This window comes from Melanostigma gelatinosum (assembly GCF_949748355.1).
Source record: "Melanostigma gelatinosum genome assembly, chromosome: 19".
Taxonomy (NCBI): Eukaryota; Metazoa; Chordata; class Actinopteri; order Perciformes; family Zoarcidae; genus Melanostigma; species Melanostigma gelatinosum.
In genome coordinates this window covers 19515843-19538942 of record NC_136652.1, presented here as the reverse complement: position 1 = coordinate 19538942, position 23100 = coordinate 19515843, and the positions used below count along the sequence as shown (strand labels likewise).

At 46.5% G+C, this 23100-nt stretch overlaps 1 protein-coding gene across 2 annotated transcripts in view; it reads right to left on the bottom strand.

The window, feature by feature from the left end:
* Nucleotides 1-23100, bottom strand: part of klhl29 (kelch like family member 29) — a gene marked incomplete at its 3' end in the record, with an annotated part of 170916 nt that overhangs the window by 103783 nt on the left and 44033 nt on the right. For both annotated transcript variants that reach the window (XM_079291403.1, XM_079291402.1), the window contains exon 3: nt 7927-8238. In XM_079291403.1, the coding sequence (XP_079147529.1) occupies nt 7927-8199 (273 nt within the window). In that variant the 5' untranslated portion in view covers nt 8200-8238. The remainder of the gene's footprint in view (nt 1-7926; nt 8239-23100) is intronic.

The following is a 23100-nucleotide window of genomic DNA, read 5'->3' as shown; positions in this document are numbered from 1 at the left end:
CTTTATTCAGCATTTGTGGAACAGGACAGAGAAAGGGAGGAGGTGGGGGGTGTGGGGGGGGGGGGGGCCGTGGTGGATGGGGAGTTATTTCGCAGCAGGGGAAAGCCAAATGACATACAATCAGCTCGGCTCAGCAGGGAGTTCATTTAACACTTGAAGGCGTATATGGGTACTAAGTGTGGGTCTTTGAAGGGCTGCAGATCTGATCCGCTCATTTGATGATCCACTCAATTACAGTGATGGATGAATGGCTGCGAATTTGAGAACAGAGGCCTATTTTTGGGCGGGGGGGGGGGGGGGGTCACTGAATTTCTGTCGGCTGCTTGATAAAAAGTAACCTCTCAAATATGCAGCATGTACTTTTCATGGGCCAAGCTGAACGTGCATGTGTCGGCGTTAGTGCGGCATGACATTAGCGTCTACATTGCACTTCTCTATAAGTAAACATCCCATGAGTCACAGGTACACGGGTGTTTGTTGGAGGTTACATGATGTAAAGCTTTTTTTTGCATATATATATATATATATATATATATATATACAGTGAGATCAGTTTTGCAGATCCATGGATAAATAAGCTACTTTCAGAGGAGCTTCTGGGCTTTGAGGCGGGTGATTTTGCAGTGGATTTAGCCAGATATTGCACCAAAATAATTACTGTTCGAAAGAAACTTTTCATGCAGCTTTTGCTTTGGAAAGTTGCCACAATTGGAAACCAAAAGACTGATCTGAGCGCGGAAACAAATGGCAAACATTTCACATCCGACTTTCAGGCCAGTCGAGAGAGAGAGAGCGAGCGCGAGAGAGAGTGGAATAATTATAGGGTGAATATGTGTGAAATATCACTTTCCCCTTTGACACAAATCTCTCACCGTGTGATGAGGAAGTGGAGGGAGTGAGATGGAGCGATGACAAACGATAATGGCAAATTGAAGACGGCAGCCACTTCAAATTGCCCACGGATCAACTATGAACTCTTGACACTTTGGCGAATCGAGCAAATCTGGCAAACCTTCCGCATGCTGCGCAAGTGCAATGTGCCGGACCACAGCCTCGTGCGTTTGTTGTTCTCCTTGATGTTGTCGTGAGATGTTTGCTGAGAGCACTTCTAGTCTTGAAGGGATGAGTGCGAGGAGTTAAGCAGCCTCTGCGATCCCTCGGTTGCCCGTAACAGCCGTCTCCGGCATCAGAACATGCGGTTGGCGCTATCCCATATTACATCTCTGCCACTCAACGCCAACGGATCAGCAATCCAATTTCACACAAGCGCGCTCAGAGGGAGGCAACGCTGACGCAGGAATGAGGATCTATGCTCCGACAAAGACAAGAAGTTGTTTGAAGTGGCTGGAGGGGGTGTTGGGGTGTTGGGGTGTTGGGGTGGGCTGAGGAATTAGATAGAAGTAATAGAAGTGTGATGGAGGGTGATAATAGGGGTGATAACGTGGGGACGGGGCTTACATGACTTTCATCAATCCAGCCGCTGCAGAGAGCAGAATATTTTCCCCGACCCGTCGCTGAGCACAGGAGACAAAGCAAGCACCGAGGACAGACGGCGAGCAGAGGAAGACTTTACCTCGGAGACAGGTCTGCACTTTGTCAACACACCTTTGTTTGCGTAGCGAGGGCGCCTGACGCGCCAGTTCCTGCTCAGCCGAAGGCCAGCGAGACAATGATCTCCGCCTGCTGCCCGGGAGAGCAGATGTACAGTATTGGATGACAACACACTCCTCAGCCCTTTCAATATCACACACTCATATTGCATAGTCATTGTGACATGACTAGAGAGGGAGCTCGCATCTCATCTTTCACAAAGCAGAGCGAGGTTAGAATCGGATATCCAATGACTGCTTATTAGATCGAGCCACCGGGCGTCTGTTTGGAGCCAGGCTCATAAGACCGCCGGTGTGTTTAGGGGGCTGCTTTACATTTCCACGCACACACACACACACACACACAGTTACTTAGCAGGAAAAGAAGAGGGCAAACCCCTTCTGGACCATCGTATTTTCTCCTGCCAGAGCTCTGCATACAGTCTTTTGTAAGGCCCGCTGTCACCAGAACAAACCCACCACAAAGCAAAGACCCTGAAAGGTCTCTTATTTTGGGATATCCATGGTTTTCAGAACAATAAACCGTCTCTCTGCCGGTGTTTTATTTTCTCCAAGAGGATTAAAAATCCACCCTCCGATGAAGCAGATGCTTCAGAAGCAGAAAGAGAGCGAGGACTTGGACGGATGAATGTGGCGCTCCATTGTTGGTAGAAAAGGTCAGCTGGGATTCTACCCCGGTAGACAGAGAGACGGACGCAGGAGGACCCACGAGAGGACGGCGATTGGACGAAACCCGGCGGAACAGCTTGTCACAGTGAGATTGACGAGACAGACAGATAACGCTTGCCCTCACCTATTCTCTGACCCGTCTGTTATCGTCCCACATCCGTAGACCGTTTTTACGCGAATCATTTTTCTTAAATCAAGTGAATCATTTTGATTTTGATATGTGCGGAAAGCACATAATTCCACCCACATGGTGCGGAGACATCCAGACCCTGGTAAACACACAATCGCTGCTTCTCGTTAACACTGAGAAAGTTTCCATACATCATCTGAAGGAAAATCACTGCTTAATCCTTGAAGTGCGCGGTTTCCTAATGACGCTGTTGTAAACGCCCGACAGCGGATTTGTTTGTCCACAAACATTATGATGATGTTTGTGTTCATGGAAAAAAAAAAGAGCGATGACGAACAGAAAGTAAGCGAACTAGACACGCTATGAATGTATTCCTTGTATGTGTGCCAGGGATTCAAAAGGAAAAAGAATCCGGACAGAAGGAGCGAGCAGTGGCACAAGCCGACTTTTCTAAAAATATACTGACACGCGCGACTTAACCACTCACAAAGTGTGACGTCTGGCTTGCATAGTTAAAATTTCATAACAGATCGAACGGTGAAAATCAGACAGAGAGAAACTCGACTCCCCCCAAGAAAGAAGCCTGCAGGTTTCACATGACGGCTTACGGATAATGAATGAAAAGCGATGGCGGTGAGATGAAGCATTCCTCATCCATCAGTGTGCTTTACGTCGGAGGACTCGTCTTCCGAGAGCTGGATTTCGTGACATTTGCGCTGTGAATGCAAATGGCACGCAGCAAGCCTGTGATAGGATGACAACACGTACAGTAGAAGCCAATAAATCAAATCCAGGCAGCCGAGTGTGAAGATTGTTTACCTTCCTGCTCCTCGGAGGAAGATAAAGGCGCCTCAGAAAGCCTGTGCTACTCAGTATTTAAGGAGAATTTTTGAGTGTATATTTTGCATTCCAACAGAAGTGTAAAATGTCAGGAATAAAAGAACAACACGATATCCCCCATCCTGAAGAACTTTACATCCGCATTAAGATCGCTGAACGATAGAATCAAACTGGATCATCGTCAATTCACGTCCATCAGTATGAAGCAACAAAAAGCAGGCTTCAAGCAATAACCTCTCCTCCAGCTATGTTCAGTGTTCTGCAGCTGGTTGTCTTTAGGGCCCCATGTCGAGTCTGTCTGCTTTGGAAAGGTAAAGTTTTCATCTTTTTCTGTGTGATAGAGTTTCACTATTTGATGGAACAACTGTAGTTTCCGCGATCATCTGAAGCTAATTCAAAAGCAAGTCTCCGCAGCCTCCCTCGTCCAGGCTATCCCGGTTTTCAAAAAGACGTCTTCCCCTTTTAGCCTCAACCTCAGTGAAGATTCAGTGATTTCAGAGTCTTCCAGTCTGTTCATCACCGGGCTCCCTGACACGACAGTGATGCTCACATGCGGAGCTGCACGATTAATAGATCCGTTTTTGACTATCCGATTAATCTGCAATTATTACGACAATCGATTAATCGGTTTGAGTATTTTAAAAAGCAAAAAAAGGCAAAATCCTCTAATTCCAGCTTCTTAAATGAGAATATTTTCAGTTTTTTTTTTTCTCTCAGACAGTGGACAAAACAAGACATGTGAGGAAGTCATCTCTTGCTTTGGGAAACATTTTATTGACCGAACAACTAATCGGTGAATAAAATAAATTTTAAAAATCAACATCAATTGAAGCTGAAGAAATAGATTTCATTGTGATTTGTTTTTCTTGTTACTGTCGGGAAAATAACATCCATCCCTCCATCTGGTTGCGGCAACAACAAAAAAAAGAAGAAGAAAGAGAGAGAGAGACATGCTTTTTGTGTTTTCTTTCTTTCGTTCGTTCTTTTGAGATCGTGTCAGAATGAGGCCATGACACCTGCTGTTCTCTGGACACCATGTCGTGTTGGCCACAGTATGCGGTCTGCTTCAAACAATTGGCTGGCTGACCTGGCTCAAATCAATGACCAGCAACACACAATGTGTGATTTGGTTTCAAGACGAGCTCTATTGATCGGTGCCGTCAATGCTGGGAATTCTTCTTTTTTTTTTTTTTTTATCACGACACTTTTTGAGAACTTTTCGAATATTTCTTGAAATCCGAAAACAGACCTTTTCAAAACGACGACGAGCACGAATGGATTCAAACATGTGCATTGAGTCAAGGAGAAGAATAAAAAGATCTGCCCGCTGGTTACACCTGTCATGGGATGCGGTTGGTGTTGAAACGTAATCAGCAGAACAGCGCGCTTTCCTCGGCCTTGCTGCTGAATATGCGCTTTGATGCCAGCAGCAGGTTTTACAGACTACAGAAGATCAAACACGCGTAGGTGTCGTAGCTGAAGCTGGAGCGACGCTCTGTTTGAATAAATAGAACGATTTCAAATATCAAATGTATTCATCATTGACTCACACGATTCTTTATCTCACTGGAAGCAGAGCTATGGTCCAATCGGTCGTGACCAATCAATGATCTTCCAATAATCATATGTAATAATATTGTCAAATATTACAACATTCACAGAATCTCTTCATATCTATCATATTGAACTGCAGATTATTGTATTTCAACTACGGCTCCTGTGTTCACGAGGGATTGGTAATAAGACTGCTGCTATTAAATACCAGGGGAGGATGGATTAAAAAAAAATCATATAAAAGGATTAGACTGTGCAGGGAAATCCACATGTTCCAGTGGGCTTTCTGTGGGAAGAGACTTTTTTGGAGTGATATGAGATACAAACTCCAGCTTTGGCTCATGTTTAAACGCTATGAAATCCTTTCCAGCGCTAGATAACGGGCTGGGAACATTCACGTGCAAACATTTGACCCCAGCAGAGTTCTGTCACACAACCTTTTGAAGGCATGTTGCGGTGCATTGTTGGGATCTATAACTCGAATCACCCCAATGACAGCGCTCACTCTTCAACCGTCAGTCAGTGGAAAGAAGATTTTGTGATATTTCTGCCGGAGTTGACACCAATTAGACAAGTGCGATTTCAAGGGGAGTACAAGCATTAAAGGTGTCTGATTAAAGGTGTTTTCTTTACACACAGGGTGAAAACAGTAGATTGTGTCAGTTTATAGATTGTATTGTCACATGTCGTTTAAGCCAACGGAAAAATACATTCAGCCCGACACTTCCTGGTCCCTGTCATCATGTCTCTGCACGTCTATAATTAATCAAATGTAGGATGGTGAGAAAGAATCACATCGTGGTGAAATGTTGGTTTGTTCACCACAGATCTGTCTTGTTAACCCGACATTATCTTGTATTAGTATTGTTCATTTTCGCGAATCCAATAAGCTGTGACGTACAGCGACCCGGTAAAGTCCTGTTCATCAGCAGGACACGGCAATAGTCGCGGTTATTAAAAACATGGATTCAGAGCGCTGCAGTGACTTTACATCCGTAACAACTGTGGAAAAATGCATAAAAATTAATTAACGGCCCGGCAGGGGATAACAAAGTGCAGCTCTAAATTAACTATAGCCCACTGTTCCGTGTGGTTGGCTTTACATCAGGATAGACGACGCCACCAGATGGTACATTTAAACTCTCAGCACTTGTCCGACACACAGCCGCACAACTCTGAACCCGATCATTAAAGCTGACGCAAAGCACATGAAGAGACATCATTTATAACAGCACAGAACACACTGCAGCAACGCTAAAACAATACACCTGCTCTGCATCCCAAATTAAGGGGAAATAATTACTCCATTTACGGGTTGTATGACAGTGATTTGTGCAGGGGGCATCGCTTTCAGACATGTCTAGGCTGGGCTGTGTCCCCACTTGGGCCGCGGGGTTCATAAAGCCAGAGTCTCCAAACAGCGGAGATCAATAACGGCCTGTCAGGTTTTTAGTGTAGCGGCGGAGAGCGCGGAGACACGGGGACCACGGAGAGGGAGCTGCATCCGTCCATCACACTCTTTGTGACTCCCAACAGCTTTGATCGACGATGACAGAAAGAGAGAAAGAGCAAGTGAGGACAGCAGATAGCTCGAAAAAAATAAAAGAAATAAAGACATGCTTGCGTGATACTATTGGCCGGCTCTTGAGGCCCAAACTCTGGGTCTTTCCCTTTTGAAACGCCGCTGGTCTCTGTTGCCCGCCTTGCAAAGGACTGTCAGAGGCGAGACAAAGTAGAAAGGTGAATAAAGCCAACAGGGAGGCATCTGGGGAAGGATCTGCATTATATCTGCTGCATCTGTGCGCACACACACACACACATTCCCACATATACTGTACCTTTAAACACTCACGTGCGAGGCGAGGCACCTAATTGCTCTGGCAGCAATTGAATGATGACAATGGCCACGGTGGGAGATGGCGAGACTTTGTCGGGATCTATGTAATTATTCAGCCGCACAAAAGGAGGTGCCGATGCGGTGCCAGAGCAGATTTACTGTGTCTGTGGTCAGTGCATTCAGCAGGGTGTCTAATGATGTGCACTTATGGGCTAAATTACCAGAGCATTGTTTACCTCTGCTCTCAGAGTGCAGGCCCCACGGAGAGCAAGAGCCCAAGAAGGTGCCGGAGCAAAGAGAGAGCCCAGATAAGTTCAAATTAAAGCAAATGATCGGACGGTGAGGAGGACAGTTGGAGAGAAGATGAATGGTATCCATGGAAGCAGAGGCACGGGAGAGGCTGAAAACTTCTTTTTTTTTGGTAAAGGCTGCTGACAGCCAGCTAGCAAGCAAATCCCCGGGCGAGGGGGTGGAGAACACAAACTACAGCATTTCCAAGCTGCACTTTTCTGTATAAGCTACACAAACATGATGACAAATTACAACGATGCGCACACGAGCCACAGTCAACTATAGCAATTTCTGTCTCATTAAAAGTTGCTTTCTAGCCTTTGTCTGAAAGGAGCAGCCGTGAGAGTTTCTTTATTTTTTTTTAAATCCATGATATTACTCAGAGCTTATATAATGATGTGGTGCTTTTTGTTGGTTTGCTTGTTAAGAAAAGGACCACCTCCAGCCATCACTTCTGACAGCAGCGCCCATTTGAGCCACTGTCAGAGGTCATTTACATAATGAAAGACAGAAATTACCAAGGAGGCAAAGGCAGGGCCAAGCCTGCCATTCGGCAGGGAGAGAAAATGAAGATGGAAGGAGAACGGTTTGGCAAGAAGAGGGGGCATTGGACAGAGAGAGTGCCGAGAGAGCAGCAGGACTGGAGTGAGGGATAAGGGCAGAGAGTGCAGGAGGCAGCAGAGAGAGAGAGAGAGAGAGAGAGAGAGAGAGAGAGAGAGAGAGAGCGGAGGGGCTTGAAGAGCTGAGACAGTTGAACTATGAAGACAGCCATGCCAGTGAGTTGGAAACATTTGGAGGAAAGTGGGAGATGAGAACTGGAAGACAGAAGCGAGGGAGAGACGGGGAAGCTGAAAAGGCTCAAAAGCATGAGGAAAGCTGAAGATGATGTGCAGTTGGGGAGTCTTTACAGGTTTAAAACGTTGACACAGGGAGAGACGGAGACGAGAGAGAACCGTGACGGAGTCAGAAGGCGTCCATTCGGACGGGGCTCTTACCTTGGCAGACGCCGAAGCCACCGATCCCGCGGACGGGATGCCTCGCTTGACCGCGATGTCGTTACTCGATGTTGTCACGGCAACTGTGACCGGGGTGGGGAGGAGGGAGGGGATGACCGGGAGGGGGAGGAGCCCCGGACGGTTGTTGCCATTGACAACGGCAGAGGCACAGCTGTGATTGGCTCCGCCGTTGTGGAGGCCGGACGGACGGATGTCCCTCCGCTCCCAGGGTCCCCGGTAGTCCCTCTCAAAGCGGTGGTGGTGGCGTGACATCACTTCCTCTTCCTCTCAGAGGCAATAACAGGGGCAGGCCTGCAGGAGATAGACACAAAGAGGGAATAGGTGAGGTTGGAATTGTATTAAATATATGCAAATGGTGAGAGCGAGGGGGGGGGGGATACAGACACAAAAGCAGGGTTTCTAAAAAGCACCATAGGACAAATAAAAAGCGAGACGCCGAGTGAATTAAAGGGAGAACACGTTGAACCGAGGGTGTAAACGCTCACAGCTCCCATTGCACCTGACTGACATGAACACAGTGCGGCTCATTTGTTGCCTCTAATTCCCATTCTCTCAGTCATTAACGAAGGCTGCGACAAGAGAGGGAGAGAAACGAGCACTGCTGAGCAGGTCAATAAAAAAAAACAAAAGAAAAACACACCATCCGTGCAAACATCATTAAGAGCTGGATTTGTAACGCTGGGCATCTGGGATCAGCAATGAGAGGTGAAATAAGGAATAAGGTACGCACTCAGCGAAGTTCTTGCGAGGATGGCGCTGTAGTGTCACGACCCATTCATCTGAATAGATAAATAGCACCGCAATTACGGCTCATCTCATACATCGAATGGCCGGTTAATTCAATCAGATTGCCCTTGGATTGCATTTGAGGGTTCTCCTCCTTTCAAGCACAGCGGGCTGTGATAGGCTAAGAGGCGAGGTGAGCTGGAATCTCATCAGTATGGGGCATGGCGCTATTGTGTAGCATGAGCGGCGTATCACTCTATATTACATCGTAAATCAAAGCGGCACAGGATCTGAGGAGTGGAATCCATTCACTGTGGGGCTTTGCGGCTCATTGTACTCCTCCTCAACCAAAGGCATGCTCCGCTTCCCGAAGCCCTTGATAAACAGTTGAAATAAATAAATAACAACCTCAGAACCAGGTTCTGCAAGCCCCATGCAAAATACCCCCGGTTTGTAAGGAGAGAATGACAGCAGATGATAGGTCTTTATTCTTCACGCTGCTTCTTGCCTCGCAGAGGAGCGAGCGCCTTGAAATGCCTGCTTCTCTGTGTGTGTGTGTGTGTGTGTACAAACGCAGCATATACTACAAGTGAACAACTGTGTATGCACTATGCACGTACTGTTTTGGCGGGATGTAATGAGGGCTGCAATGAAGTATCGATTAGTTGTCAACTATTAAAATAAGAATAATAAACAATTAATCAATTCACAAAAAAAAGTACAGATTCCAGCTTTTAAAATTTCAATATTTTCTGGTAAACTGAAAATATTTGAGTTGTGGACAAAACGAGACATTTGATGATGTCATCTTGGGTTTTGGAAATCACCGATTGTTCTATAAAAAGTCAGAAAATTGTGAAAAATGTCAAACAATCGATGAATTGTTTGAAACAAGTAATTGAGAAAAAGATTGAAAGGTTCACTTATTTATTTGGGCGCTACTGTTCAGTGAGCATCCATAATGAGACTCGTATTACCAGAGTACTCGTACATAAATGCCAAAATATGGAGTTCTAGTTGTTTTCCGGCTCGTTCTGATCTACCGTTGAGGTACACTAATGTAATGTCTGGGAGAGGTCACAGTCAAAACTAAGTTAGGTTCGTTATGTTTGTAGATGAGACATCAAAGCCACGCTTCGTACACTTTGTAATAATGTCACAGTAGCTGGGGGATTTGTTTAAATTCCTCCATAAATGGTATAGAATGTAATTTAGTGTGTTTAGAGTCTATGGATTACACACACACAGGAATGATGGGAACATTTTGGGCTTATCCCTTGAATTAATGCCTGTAATGTCAACTTCATCACACATGTATAAATTACATAAAAGATCTATATACACATACACTGTATACATATTACACACACACTGTATACATATTACATACACACTGTATACATATTACACACACACTGTATACATATTACACACACACTGTATACATATTACACACACACTGTATACATATTACACACACACTGTATACATATTACATACACACTGTATACATATTACATACACACTGTATACATATTACATACACACTGTATACATATTACATACACACTGTATACATATTACATACACACTGTATACATATTACATACACACTGTATACATATTACATACACACTGTATACATATTACATACACACTGTATACATATATATATACACACTGTATACATATATATATACACACTGTATACATATATATACACACTGTATACATATATATACACACTGTATACATATTACATGTATACACTGTGTATGTGTATACAATGTATACATTTTACATATACACATTTTACATATGTATACATTTTACATATATACACTGTATACATTTTACATATATGCATTTTACATATATACACTGTATACATTTTACAGATATACATTTTACATATATATACACATTTTACATATGTATACATTTTACATATATACACTGTATACATTTTACATATATATACACATTTTACATATGTATACATTTTACATATATACACATTGTACATATATATACACTGTATACATTTTACATATATATACATTTTACATATATATACACTTTACATATATATACACACTGTATACATATATGTATTCTGATATTATAAGCTCATACAATAGTGAATGTATATTTGGAATGGTTTATTAAAGGTGACTGTGCTATGTTTATTTGTCATCATTATTTTGTGAATGTGTCAAAAGGTGCCAGTTAGAAAGTAAAGTCCGTAAACTTTGGATCAAAACTTCATTGTGACGCAACGACCTGTTCATTGGAACAGAGCATCGTTTCATGAGACGCTCTGACACGAGGACCTTCAAATAAACAGTCATGCAACGTTAACGGTAAGAGGAGCGTCTCACATTACCATGACTCAAATTCACTTACCCAAGTGGCATTTTGAGAATCTTGGCATACATTTCAATATGGTCACAAGCCCCCAAGTGAATTCCTGCCATCATGCCACTATATGCAAGTCAGCATGTGCTGTGTAACCAGAGGCTGGTAAGTGATCCCTGCAGTGTCGCTGAGACAAATCCCACTACACTTCTGGTCCTTGGTGAACAGAGGGATTTAAGCTACTAATTAGACGCTTAAATTCCCTTTCCGTGCGTTTTCTTCAACTCCTTTAATAAAGTCTCCGTGCGTGCGTGCGTCAGTGTATGAGTCCGCCTCACCTTGAGGCTGAGGGCGTGCGTTTGTGAGGGATGAAAGAAAGTTGCGCTCTCTGAGGTGCCTGTGGAAACCAACACCCAACACACCTGTGGACTCTGGCAGACAGGATAAACACTTAAATACATGACATCTACAATGACACTTTGCACCGCACTGCTCTAGGGAGAAGGTGCCGATAAAGATTTGCCCGCTTCCTTTCACATCCACCGCCGCCGCCGTCAGCCCCGGCCCTGCAGAGAGGGGAGACGATGACCTTTTGCTGCGAGGCTCGCATGTAATGCAGAGCTTTTTAAGAGCCTTTTCAATTTCAGAAGGAAAGTAACGACAGCATTCCAGTCATACCATACAGCAATTAACGAGGCTCCTCAGCTCCTGCAATCCTATCAGCATGTTAGTAATCGTACCTGAAGGCACCAGACTTTCCCACGCCAAACGCTATATTCAGACTGCTCCTACTCAGAGTAACAGCTCAAGACTGAGGATCTTTTGCAGAGAGATGAAAATCTAAAGAACGATTAAGATCACTAATCCTCTGGAAGCGCAAATAGCAACATAAAAAAAGGTTCAGGTTTCCAACCAGAACAGAGGAGGCGAAAAAGTAGGAGAGAAATACCGTGTCAGCAATCAAACTTAACGAGCTGACTGGAATACCCATTGTGCTGTCAGTCAGGTCCTGAGTTAAAAGCTGCTGCAGAGGAGGCATGGTGTGTGTGTGTGTGTGTGTGTGTGTGTGTGTGTGTGTGTGTGTGTGTGTTGGTCGCTGGGTGTTTTTCAACTCCCGTTTAAAAAACAATGTCTATTCTAGCACTGCTAACGCGTCACAATCGCAATTGCAGCCTGCATGTGATGTTTCAAACGCATGTGCCACTGAGACAGGAAAGTGAGATCGTTGTGGTTCTGACAAAGAGACGCAGTCGAGGAGTATAAGTGTGTTTATGTGTGGGCATACGCTAATGCCCGCGACCTCGTTGCTGTCACCATGGAGATGCCCTGCATGTTCCTACACTGTCCCCGCGCGTGTGCGGGTTTGTCGGTCCACGCAGCGCACCATCAGGAGTCTCCAATAACTCCGGCTCCCGAGCAACAGCGGGGTGATTAGCCAAAATGAAAAGTTGTCTGGCAGGTGGGAACGTGAGACGCACACCCTTAAAGAACAGCATCTGTCACTCCGAGGCGGCGCGCAGCATGTCGGAGTGTGTGTGAGAGAGACAGAGCTGCGTTAGCAAAGCCGTGTGGGAATATGCAGGGAGCCGCAGATAGACGTGAGGAAAGATGGAGCTTAACAGATGGACAGAACGTGGCAGCGCGAGCCGGAGCGAGCGAGCGAACGAGCAAATGAGATGAAAAAAAAACAGCAGTACGGTGTGTGTGAGTGTGTGTGCAGCCTGAAATAGAGAGGAGGGTGTGATCAGGGTTGGGTTTGCGTGTCACACTTCTGTTCTGGGGTGTGATGTTTGCTTCGCTGGCACATTCTGCTTGGCTTTTAATAGCCCCAGCTAGTCCACCCGGCCACGGATACTCCCCGAGAGGAAGGGCTCCGTTTCCATTCCGTAGTAGTGTTTACTTCTATTGACCCGGAGACAGCGCAGCTTCCACCACACTCACACACATAAAGAGCCACCTGCTACACCGGCTGCTGGTGATCAAGCCGTCCATCGGCAAGTCTGGATGGACGGCACAAATGAGGGTCGGGAGAAGGAAGGGGTACTGTGACTTTAGGAGGACAAGATATTGCTGTCGATAAGCTGCCCAGTGGGAGACGCGCACAACCAACCAGTAACACTTTTAACTGTCACAGGCACACACACACACACACACACACACACACACTCGTAAATGTACTGACCGTTCCTCCAGGACAACAAAGGTGTTCATCCTGATATTTAAATCATGGGAGACACTGTTTGTACAGGAATAGCCTGGAGCAAACGCAAGAGTCACAGGCTTTTTAAATCCTCCTCCACCAGATGATGAAGATGCAGTCTCAATTCAGATGGTACCTTTACACACACACACACACACACACACACACATTAAGCAATGTGCTGTCACACTAAAACATTGTTAACTGCATGGTACAGAGTACACAGTAATAAATGCTTTCTGTATTTTGAGATTTTTTCTTCCCACCGTCTTTTCTACTGATCGATGAAGCAAACTGATCTGCCAGAAAAGACCTAAATTGATGTTGCGGAAGATGGGGGGGGGGGGGGGGGGGGACGACAGAGGAAAGAAAAACGCAGCAAAGGAAAGGATGGACCGTTTACGTGTGTGTGTGTGTGTGTGTGTGTGTGTGTGTGTGTGTGTGTGGAGGCGAGGTGCGAGGGTTGCAGAGAGGAAGAGAAAAAGCCATCTTCAAGGATGAGAAGCAGAGATGAATGCAGCTACCTGCTGGCCTGGAAACCAACGAGCCCATTGTTAGGATTGATTCTGAGCATTAGCGGTTCCAATTAATCCCAGCGGTTTGAGGGGAATTAGTACTTTGCTACAACTCGTACACCTCATTAGTGGTCTGAGTGGAATCCAAAGACGCGGCACAGTCAGTGGTGTGTCATAAAAAAAAACATAGGACGTCTCAAAACAAAGCCGACCAGCTTACGCGCCATTAGGAGCATAAATAGCTTCCATTTTAGCAGATGATTAGAGGCACGTAGGCTGGTTTTACTTAAACAGCTGCAGCTACAGGACAACTGGGAAGCATTTGACACTCAAATAAAACCTGAACCACGGGGTAGTCACCAGTCACTCTCTGCAGATTATTGCGCTAATCTGAATCCAGCACCTCGCATTTCCTTATCTCATCTGCCTATTAGGATTTCCACAGAGGTTTTTAGAGGAGACGATAGTGAGAGACAGCACTTTGTACATTAATCCGACACATTGATGGATGAAACACTGGTGGGTGACATGCACACACTGCCTCATTTTGCCAGAGACAGACACTTCCCGATCATCTTCTCTTTGATAACGCATGCAAAGGCCAGATCATTCAAAGCGGATACGGCGTATTAGGTAGACACTACAGAGCGCAAAAGAAGTACAAAGAAGATGAGGCCACGGCTTGTGTTTTCTTAGTATTCAGAGACATTGCATATACCTTCACCACTGACAGCAAGCTTCCCCCTCAGTGTGCATCAGCGCAATCCTGTTGCAGAGCAGTAAAACTTATGCAACATCATGATGCAAGGGTTTCCAAGCTGCTTGTTTACTGTATTTTGAACAAACTGGCTACGGTTTCACTTCTGCATGATGAAAACAGCATGGGACGGCCATCACTTTACTGCCCCAAGAAAGAGCCAGCTTTCACTGGCACCCGTCCAGACGGGGACGGCCGCGGCGGCGTGAAGCGTCGCGTCGCGTCGCAATGGCCGAGTTTAGCGACGCCCTGCCAGCGTTTGGTGCTCGGTGTCCCTGGCATGCGATTAGCCCGAGGAACCAGAGAGGCACTGCTGCCTCCACCGCAGCACGCTGCTGCTCAGTTAATTAAAACACAGACTTTCAACAAAACGCCACATTATCACAACGGCGAGACACAAAGCTGGAGAAAAACCCTGGGGCTCGTGTGCACACCTACCCATGCAGCCTTTCTGCAAACTCTTTTTCTACGCTGTGTGGGAGCATCAGATTTCCAGATGCCAATCATGCAGTGTGCTTACGCCCGTGTGTGTGTGTGTGTGTGTGTGTGTGTGTGTGTGTGTGTGTGTGTGTGTGTGTGTGTGTGTCCCCCATGGCAGCTGTCGCCTTTTCTCTCCCCGCTGCATCCTTTCTGCGAATTTCTCTGTTCTCTAAATAAAAAGCAACAACAGCATCAAAACAAACAGCTCTCACTGCTGATGCCACAAACACACTGCTAGGCACACGGGCCTACACACACACACACACACACACACACACACACACACACACAGAGAGCAGTAAGAACAACAAAAAAACATGACATGTTCTGCGACATTATTGTAACTGCTGGGACACGCGTGTGTTAATATATCAACATGCACGCGGGGGCATGTGCACGCGTGTGCGTGTAGTCTCAGCTCCCGTGGCGGGACGCGAGGCAACTGCAAGAATAGTGACTTAATTATCTAAATGGCTGCTGCGGAGATTACCGCGGGCAGCGAGCATCCATCTCTTTCAACACCACCGACTCAGAGTGCACGGCCAAGCTGGAGGAGAGATCAAGAGATATACACACACACACACATCAATAACGGAGACGGAGCAGCAATGAGAGAGTGAAAAAGAGGCCGGGAGAATTAAACGAGAGCAAGAGACGGGAGACAATGTGCAGGAGAGCGGGAGGAGTGGATACAGTGACAGTGATTTACAGCGGAGGAGTGTGCGAGCCCACTGACCTTCACTATAAAAAGCCGTCGTGGCGTGTGGTTGCATCCTCAGCTACTGAGAGCGTGCCGGCAGCAGGGATCATGACATCGCCTCCGTCACCATGGAGATGCCCCGCGCGTCTTCGATTTTGCTCTTCCAGCAATTACCATAAAGACAGAGGTCATCCTCAGGCTGGAGGGCCTGTGGTTGGATCCCCTTGTGTGTCCGCCGTAGTGCTACAAGAGCCCTCGAGCAAGATATTTAACCCCCACCTGCTCTACAGGCCCAGTCCTGCTGGTTGACCCTGCACCTCAACCACAGAGCAGGGCAATTTCCACCAAGAGGCTGAGTAAAGTATACTGTTTCAAAATTTAAAATATTCAGAGTGCAAGCATTCATGTGAAGCACCGTCCATGAATCTGGCACTAAAGACGATTTACCAAAGAACGAAATTCCCACGACCACCAAGGTCTTATTAAATGCCTTCATTAAATGCACTTGTTAAGTCTACGTTTTAGAGGAAATGAGTAGGAAATGACAGCTTCTCCAGCCGACATTTCCCTTGTTAGAACTTTGAGCGTTGGTTCCTGACAGCAGGGACAGTGGTAGAGAAACAGTGCTTGTGACTGGAAAACTCACTGCTTTGAATCCCCAGACTGTCTGAGGAAACAGAGAGTGAACAAAAAATAAAACGCTCTCTGGCTTCAAAAAGTGCTGCCGATGCACCCACTGAACAAGATGTACTGTACTGCAACTTCCCTAAGTCATACTTAGTTGTCTCTCTTATCTCGGCCCAATCCAGGGTCAAGGCCAGCCAGTGATTTCGTGCTTTGCTGAAGAACACCTCAGCGAGTGAGAACATTTGCCAGTCTGGGAGTAGAACGCAGGTCCTCCGGGTGAGGGATTGTGTGCCTGTACGCCTCCTCACTTTCCCCATGTGTCACCCCCCAACAACAGTAACAACCTGGCCGCACCATCCAGCTCCCTGGTGAGAACGAGAAGTTTCACTCTGAAGCGGAAGAAACGGTAAACATTACGCCTGAAAAGCGACATGAACAGCTGGTAGCAGACTGACGCTCGTAGAACCTCATTTTAAAGACAATGAAGAGACACTTAACAGCGCCTTTTATAGAGTCGAGTAGAAAACGGCACACTACGAGGAAATATCTAATAAATCAAAGAGCGACGTCTCTCCCTTACAGAGTCGATCACATTAAAGCACATCAGACCAGAGTTCAGATGTGCAGCGCACCAAATTCCCAACTCCGTCAGCTTCAATCCGTGCTGGTTCATGACAGAGCCGCGAGTTAGACGCTCTTCACTGCCAAGTTTGTTGCATCTATTCATTGTTGATTTCCTGAAAAATTCCTGAACACAAACACTACTGAAAACCCAGGTACACACACACACACACACACACACACACACACAGGACAGCTCTGTCTCCCCGATTAAGCCGGGCCATCTGCTCGAGTCCCCCGTCACCACTGACGGCTGCTGTGTGTCCAGGCCGGCTCCGGGCGAGCCAAAAAAATAAAAAATCTCCCAGTTTGATCCAACGGCATATTAATCTTCTCAAATCCCAACCTTTTCAAAAGGGTGGGAGCGGTATCGATGAATGGCCCGGGAGACAGCCTAGGCAAGTGGAAGGAACAAATAGAGAGACCCCTGAAATGACCGAAGAGAGAAGAAAGAAAAGGTAACGATAAGGAGACTGAGGCATAAACTAAATTGTAGGAGAGGTAACGACTAGAGGAAAGTCTTCTGTCACAGTGTAGTTTTATGACCTTCGACACACTGACGGAGTGAATTAAACCCGAGTGGGTCGATGTGCGTCATTCAACATGGATTCGCGACCCTCCTTCCACCTCGTTGGGATGAGGGTCAGACGCTGCCCGGGTTCAGTGAACAGTAGTCTCTACTAGAAATGGAAACTGCATTTAATAGTGCGGTTGAAATGACATTTACTTTCTTGTCTGCTTGAAAAAAAACAAGTGGCATGAAGGGGAAAACCATGAGAGGAGATGAGCGGGGGATGAAATCATTGGGTTCTTATTTGATGTAATATAATTGAAGCACAAGTAATTCTGTGGAGTGATTTTTATGCAGTTACTGACCCGACCGTGAAAGCCTGCGACAGCAGTCTCATATCGATTGGGTTAAATGTGACCGAAGTCATTCATCAAGCAACAAGCTAAGTCATGCTAGCCGCTGTGTGAGGCGCTCTGACGTCACTGCTGTCAGATTGAGCGGCGACGAGCTCATCGACGGCAAGCGTGAAGCAGACATCCTCCGTTTGGTGCTCGTGGTGAACACAACAATGTAAAACAAAGGAGCGATGCTCGTCTGCCATGCAACGGGGGTTAGAGTGCCGATATGTTGTGAAGATATTGTTGTCTTAGAAACCTGAGGGGAAAAAAGAGATTTGAGCGCTTTTTCCATGAAGCGCTACTCGGCACCCTGCAGACGCTTTACTGCCAGAAAAAAGAGCTAAAATAAAGAGGCGTTAAGGCCAGTTTCTCTGCAGCATGCTAACAATGACACAGCTGACATGTTGATGTTCAGCAGGTTTAATGGTTACCATGTCAACCTTCTTATTTTAGCGTGGTAGCATGATCATATCTGCAAATGAGCACTAAACATAAAGAGGAGCCGACAGGAACGTCATTACTTTTGCCCATACTTGATCATGAGCCAAATATTTGCTTTCAACATCTGGTTTCCCTGGAGTCCAAGAGGTCAAGTGATAATGTGACTCGTTCACCTTCACAGACACGCTGTGTGTGTGTGTGTGTGTGTGTGTGTGTGTGTGTGTGTGTGTGCTCGTGCTCATGTAACCGTGGTGTAGTTTGTTTTTCAGCCTAACGATGTGGCTTTCTTTACATCCGCCGATTGCTTCTGAGGCTCGAAAAAACATAAAAGTGGTGTTCATTTGTGAGGATTATCCTGCTGAACAAAACATGCAATAATCCAAAATCCAATGGAACGGAGTTGTCGAGGGGAACCAGTGCGACGCTTACTTCTGGGGGTTGGTGTGCAAAAATATAGGCCATCCCTGCAGCACTCTTTAACAAGGGTGCATGTGTGGTCTTATTTCTATATTCTCATTGAGCATCTTGAGAAATAACATGTGGTGTGCCACAAACGTGTACTGTTCCTGCATTTTTTTTTCCAGCTGTTGAATGAATCGTGCTGCAGCTACAGAAGATAGAATTACAGTGGGGAATTATTTTTTTCCCCTTCTTTCTTGCCCTCTTTGTCTCTTATTTTCACTCCCCCCTCCCTCCCTCCCTCCCTGCCTCACCCATGTATCAGCTGTACTCACACACACAATCAGCCACATGAGTCCAGAGCCAACATAGATATGAGAGAGAGAGAGAGAGAGAGAGAGAGAGAGAGAGAGAGAGAGAGAGAGAGAGAGAGAGAGAGAGAGAGAGAGAGAGAGAGAGAGAGAGAGAGAGAGAGAGAGAGAGAGAGAGAGAGAGAGAGAGAGAGAGGTGGAGATTGTTGGGCAACATCAGAGATAGCGGAAGTGAAGTGAGAGATAAAAGGAGGAGGAGGAGGAGGAGGAGGAGGGGCAATGAGAAAGCCCAAGGAGATGGAGAAAAGTGAAACACACACACACACACACATGTTCTTTAATCAATAAGGTGGGAATGTGGACACATGGTAAATCACTTTCCCGGCAATAACAGAGAGCAGCCACTATCCCTCTTTTTAATATGTTGCCAGAGTGTCAGAGGGTGATACACAGCAATATATAGCGTGGAAGAAGGAGGGAAGACGGGGAGTGGGGGAGTCGCGGGTATGTGCGAGTGTGTATTGAGGGAGCTGTGATGTATAGGCCCGGATGGTTGGTCTGCACTCCGATAAAAGCAGGTGAATCTTGATAGGTTAGGTAAAGTGTCCATGCCGGTCTATCCATAGAAACGCACACACACACACAATACACACACACACACACACGAGAGAAAAGCCTGGCTGCTTGGAGAGCATGTCCTCTCTCCCTCTCTCTCTCCCCCCCTTATCATGTGTCCTTTCTCATGAGCTCTCAATGCATCAAAACCTGCCCTCCTCAGAACAAGGACCCTCTATAATATGAGAAAAAGATTTCATTACGGGGGTAGAAACTATCCCTCTCCTCTTCTGGTCACATTGATTTTAAGGGATATTGAAGGCCAGGCAACTTTACCACCTTGGCGTCACGAATCTGTCCGCCTGTCACCGTCCAGAGAGCCGCCAGATTACAAGACGGCCTGGCAGGTTGACCTTCACTTAACTATCTGACCACAGGGCCACATCACCCCCCCTCAATGTCTTTTATTGACTTGATTCCATCTCGCTCGATCTCGTCTTCGCTCGCTGCGTTCGAGACCGGCCGGCAAATGTTGTTACCGTAAACGAGAGCGGCCTCTCAATTGACTCGGGTCCCCTTTAAAGTGGTGCTAAATAAGTAATGGGGCGTCTCATCTGCTTTGGCTAGCCGGTAGCTGGATGGGTTACAGTAAAGGGAGATTAATGGATGGGCAAATGGAGATAAATGTATGAGATGAATGGAAGCGCCCCGGCCGTCCTATGGAGGGACCCAGTGACATATAGCGTCAATGCACAAGTGGACAACTGTCAAAGGGTGGGTCGGCTCCAGGTAGGGAGCGAGACGCAGCGAGACCGATCATCCTTTCGCCAATAATCACACACCCGTTTCAACCTGACAGATGCCCAGATGTCAGCTAAATCTAAGCCTGAATACAAGTCGTAGAAGTGAGAATGAAGTGAGTGATGACCGTCTGGAGCAACAGAAGGAATGGCCTGCTACTGAAATTCAACACCCAAGACCTGACTCCAGTTACACGGTCGGAAAGACTGATGAGAAAGGCTGGATATGTTACTCACTCGCAGGCTAAACTCACCGACGCAACACTTACACGCCTCCCTCTTTGGATTAAATATGTCACAGCGTTCCATTAATGGTCTCTTTAAAAGGTGTGGAGGATGTGGCAGCACGTGGCGGTGAAACTGACACTTCTCGCGTAGCAAACGTGTCGGAGAATGTCGACAGCTGATGTGAATGTGAAAACGCAGCTGGTCCTATCTGGAGCCAGTGTTTGGTTTGTCCGTTCTGGGCTGCCGTAGAAACATGGCGGCCGGCTCCGTGAAGAGGACCGGCTCCGTATGTAGACACATAAACGGCTCAGTCTGAGGCAACGTAAACACAGAGATTCTTATTGTCAGGTGATTATACAGTTTACATTCTGTCATTCTATTTCTGCAGCCAACATTCAGACTCTTCTTTCAATCATCCCGGTTATACTGATAAATAAAAAGTCGTCCATCACCTTGAGTTTACAAAGTGTTTTATTCATATGGAATAAAGAACGTAAAGCCACCTCTCGTGCTCACACACACCTGGCATGATCTCCTTCCTCGTCACATACGCCGGTCTGCTTTGAGACGCCTACGCTCTGGATTGGTACACTCGACCGTTTGAATTGATGGAAAAGCAGGAACCGTGGTAACTCAGTCTGATAGTTGAAGCAGTCGATGTGTTTTCTTCTCTCCCCGACAGACCAAGAGGCTGCTCCCACCTCTCCTTTGTTCCTGCAGTCTCACTCCTTCTCCGACAGTGCTGCCGACGGGCCAAACCACACGCGGCACAAACCCTGCGCCAATCAATTCACTCAATTTGATCTTAATTAGCTGACCACAAAGAGCTGCACATCACTGCTGGGTGGAGACGAGGCCTCTCGCTCTCCCTCGATCTGCGTCTCCCCTTTAAAAGACATTTTCGTGTTGCTCGGGTTTCACACTGCACGTCCTAGTGACATGAAGGTCTAATGATGTGTGGCGAGTCCAAGCCTGTGACAAAAAACGAGACACGTGGCCACCGCTAACCACTTTGCCTCCGTTTCATCTGCATCAAACAGGAGACGGCTTGTCGTCCGACTGGCATCAAAGGAATCGCTATGGACAGGATCTGTCAATGCTCCCCCTTGTAAGCAGGCTTTTAACCAGAAGCTTCTCATTTCCAATGCATGATATGAACTGTTTGAACCATGCCTTTTCATATTCCATGGCTGGAACATGAGCTATGGTATAGCTCTGGTGGAATCCACAAAGCCCCCCCGAGTCCTGTATAAAGAAATGTGCTTAAATCAGATGGTTTGTGATTCTGTGTAACACTTCCCTCCCAGTTGCTACACTGGGGCTTTGCAAAAACTGAAGATAATGGATGTCTCCACGGGCACATTCATAAATAAAACAAGCCGAGCTACTCGCCTGGTATTAACTGCACTTTTCCCGTCGAATTGGAAATCGATGCTAATGGGACACATGCGGAGCAAATAGGGACAGTTCTGTGGCCTTTTGACCTCCGGTGGCAACAAACACGACTGTGCATGTAGAGAGCAAACTCAGAGAGAAGCCTGCATCCAGAGAGGAATAAATATGTGGATAATATTCCCGGCGCTCAGCAGTGTCGGTGGAAAAAAAAAAAAAAGCTGTGAAATGTAGAATTTGATATGCTGTGAGGGTCAGCCCTAGGTTCTCTGGGAGCCGTGCAAAAGCAGATGAGCCAGGAATGAGGGGGGGGGGGGGGGGGGGGGGGGAGCATGCTTGTGTCCAGCAGGCAAAAGAAAAGCTGGCGCACCGCTATGAATCCATACTCCATGTGAGGACTGAGACCTGAGCTATGACAGCAGCAGCACGGGAAAAGGCATTAACGCGTCAAAGACACACCGCTGCCCGTGTGGCTGCAGGACAGATATGCGATTTGTGCGGGAGGTCTAAAGGAAGAAAGTTAAGGAAACAAAGAGGGATGAGACATGGGGGGGGGGGGGTGGTTCAGAGCAATAATTTACAGGGATTGTGAAAGCAGGGCTGGCGGGGACGTCAGTAAAACAAAAATGCCAAACGACTCTCAGGAGGGCGTGCGGTTTTATAAATTTCTCCAGACATTTTTCGTCAGAGGGAGAATGGAACACTTTCTCAAGTAGTCCCTGCAGAACAGTCAAGTAGGGCAAAGTGCTTTCTTTGGAGCCATTTTTTTAATTGCCCTGTAAAGTTGAATTCAAAAGATGACAAGGAGCGGTGATGGAGATATCGCAATTGCAGAGAGGCGCAATCTTCCAGATGTATGTTATTTCGCCCGTAATGGTGATCCATTAATCGCACAAGACGGTTAGTGTTTTTGCATCTTTCTTTTTTGTGTGCGTGTTCTTCTCCTGCTGACATTAGTACACTCCTCACCCCTCTGCGCCTCGCTCCCTCTGCAGCCCGAGCACACAGCGACGGGTTAGGGGGCTGCTATTTCATGCGCTCCCTCGGGACCCCTTCAAATTTGATAAAGGTCGCATACCTCCCGGGCATTTTTTGAGAACATTTTCCACTCTCTCCTGACACTTCCACCTTGCA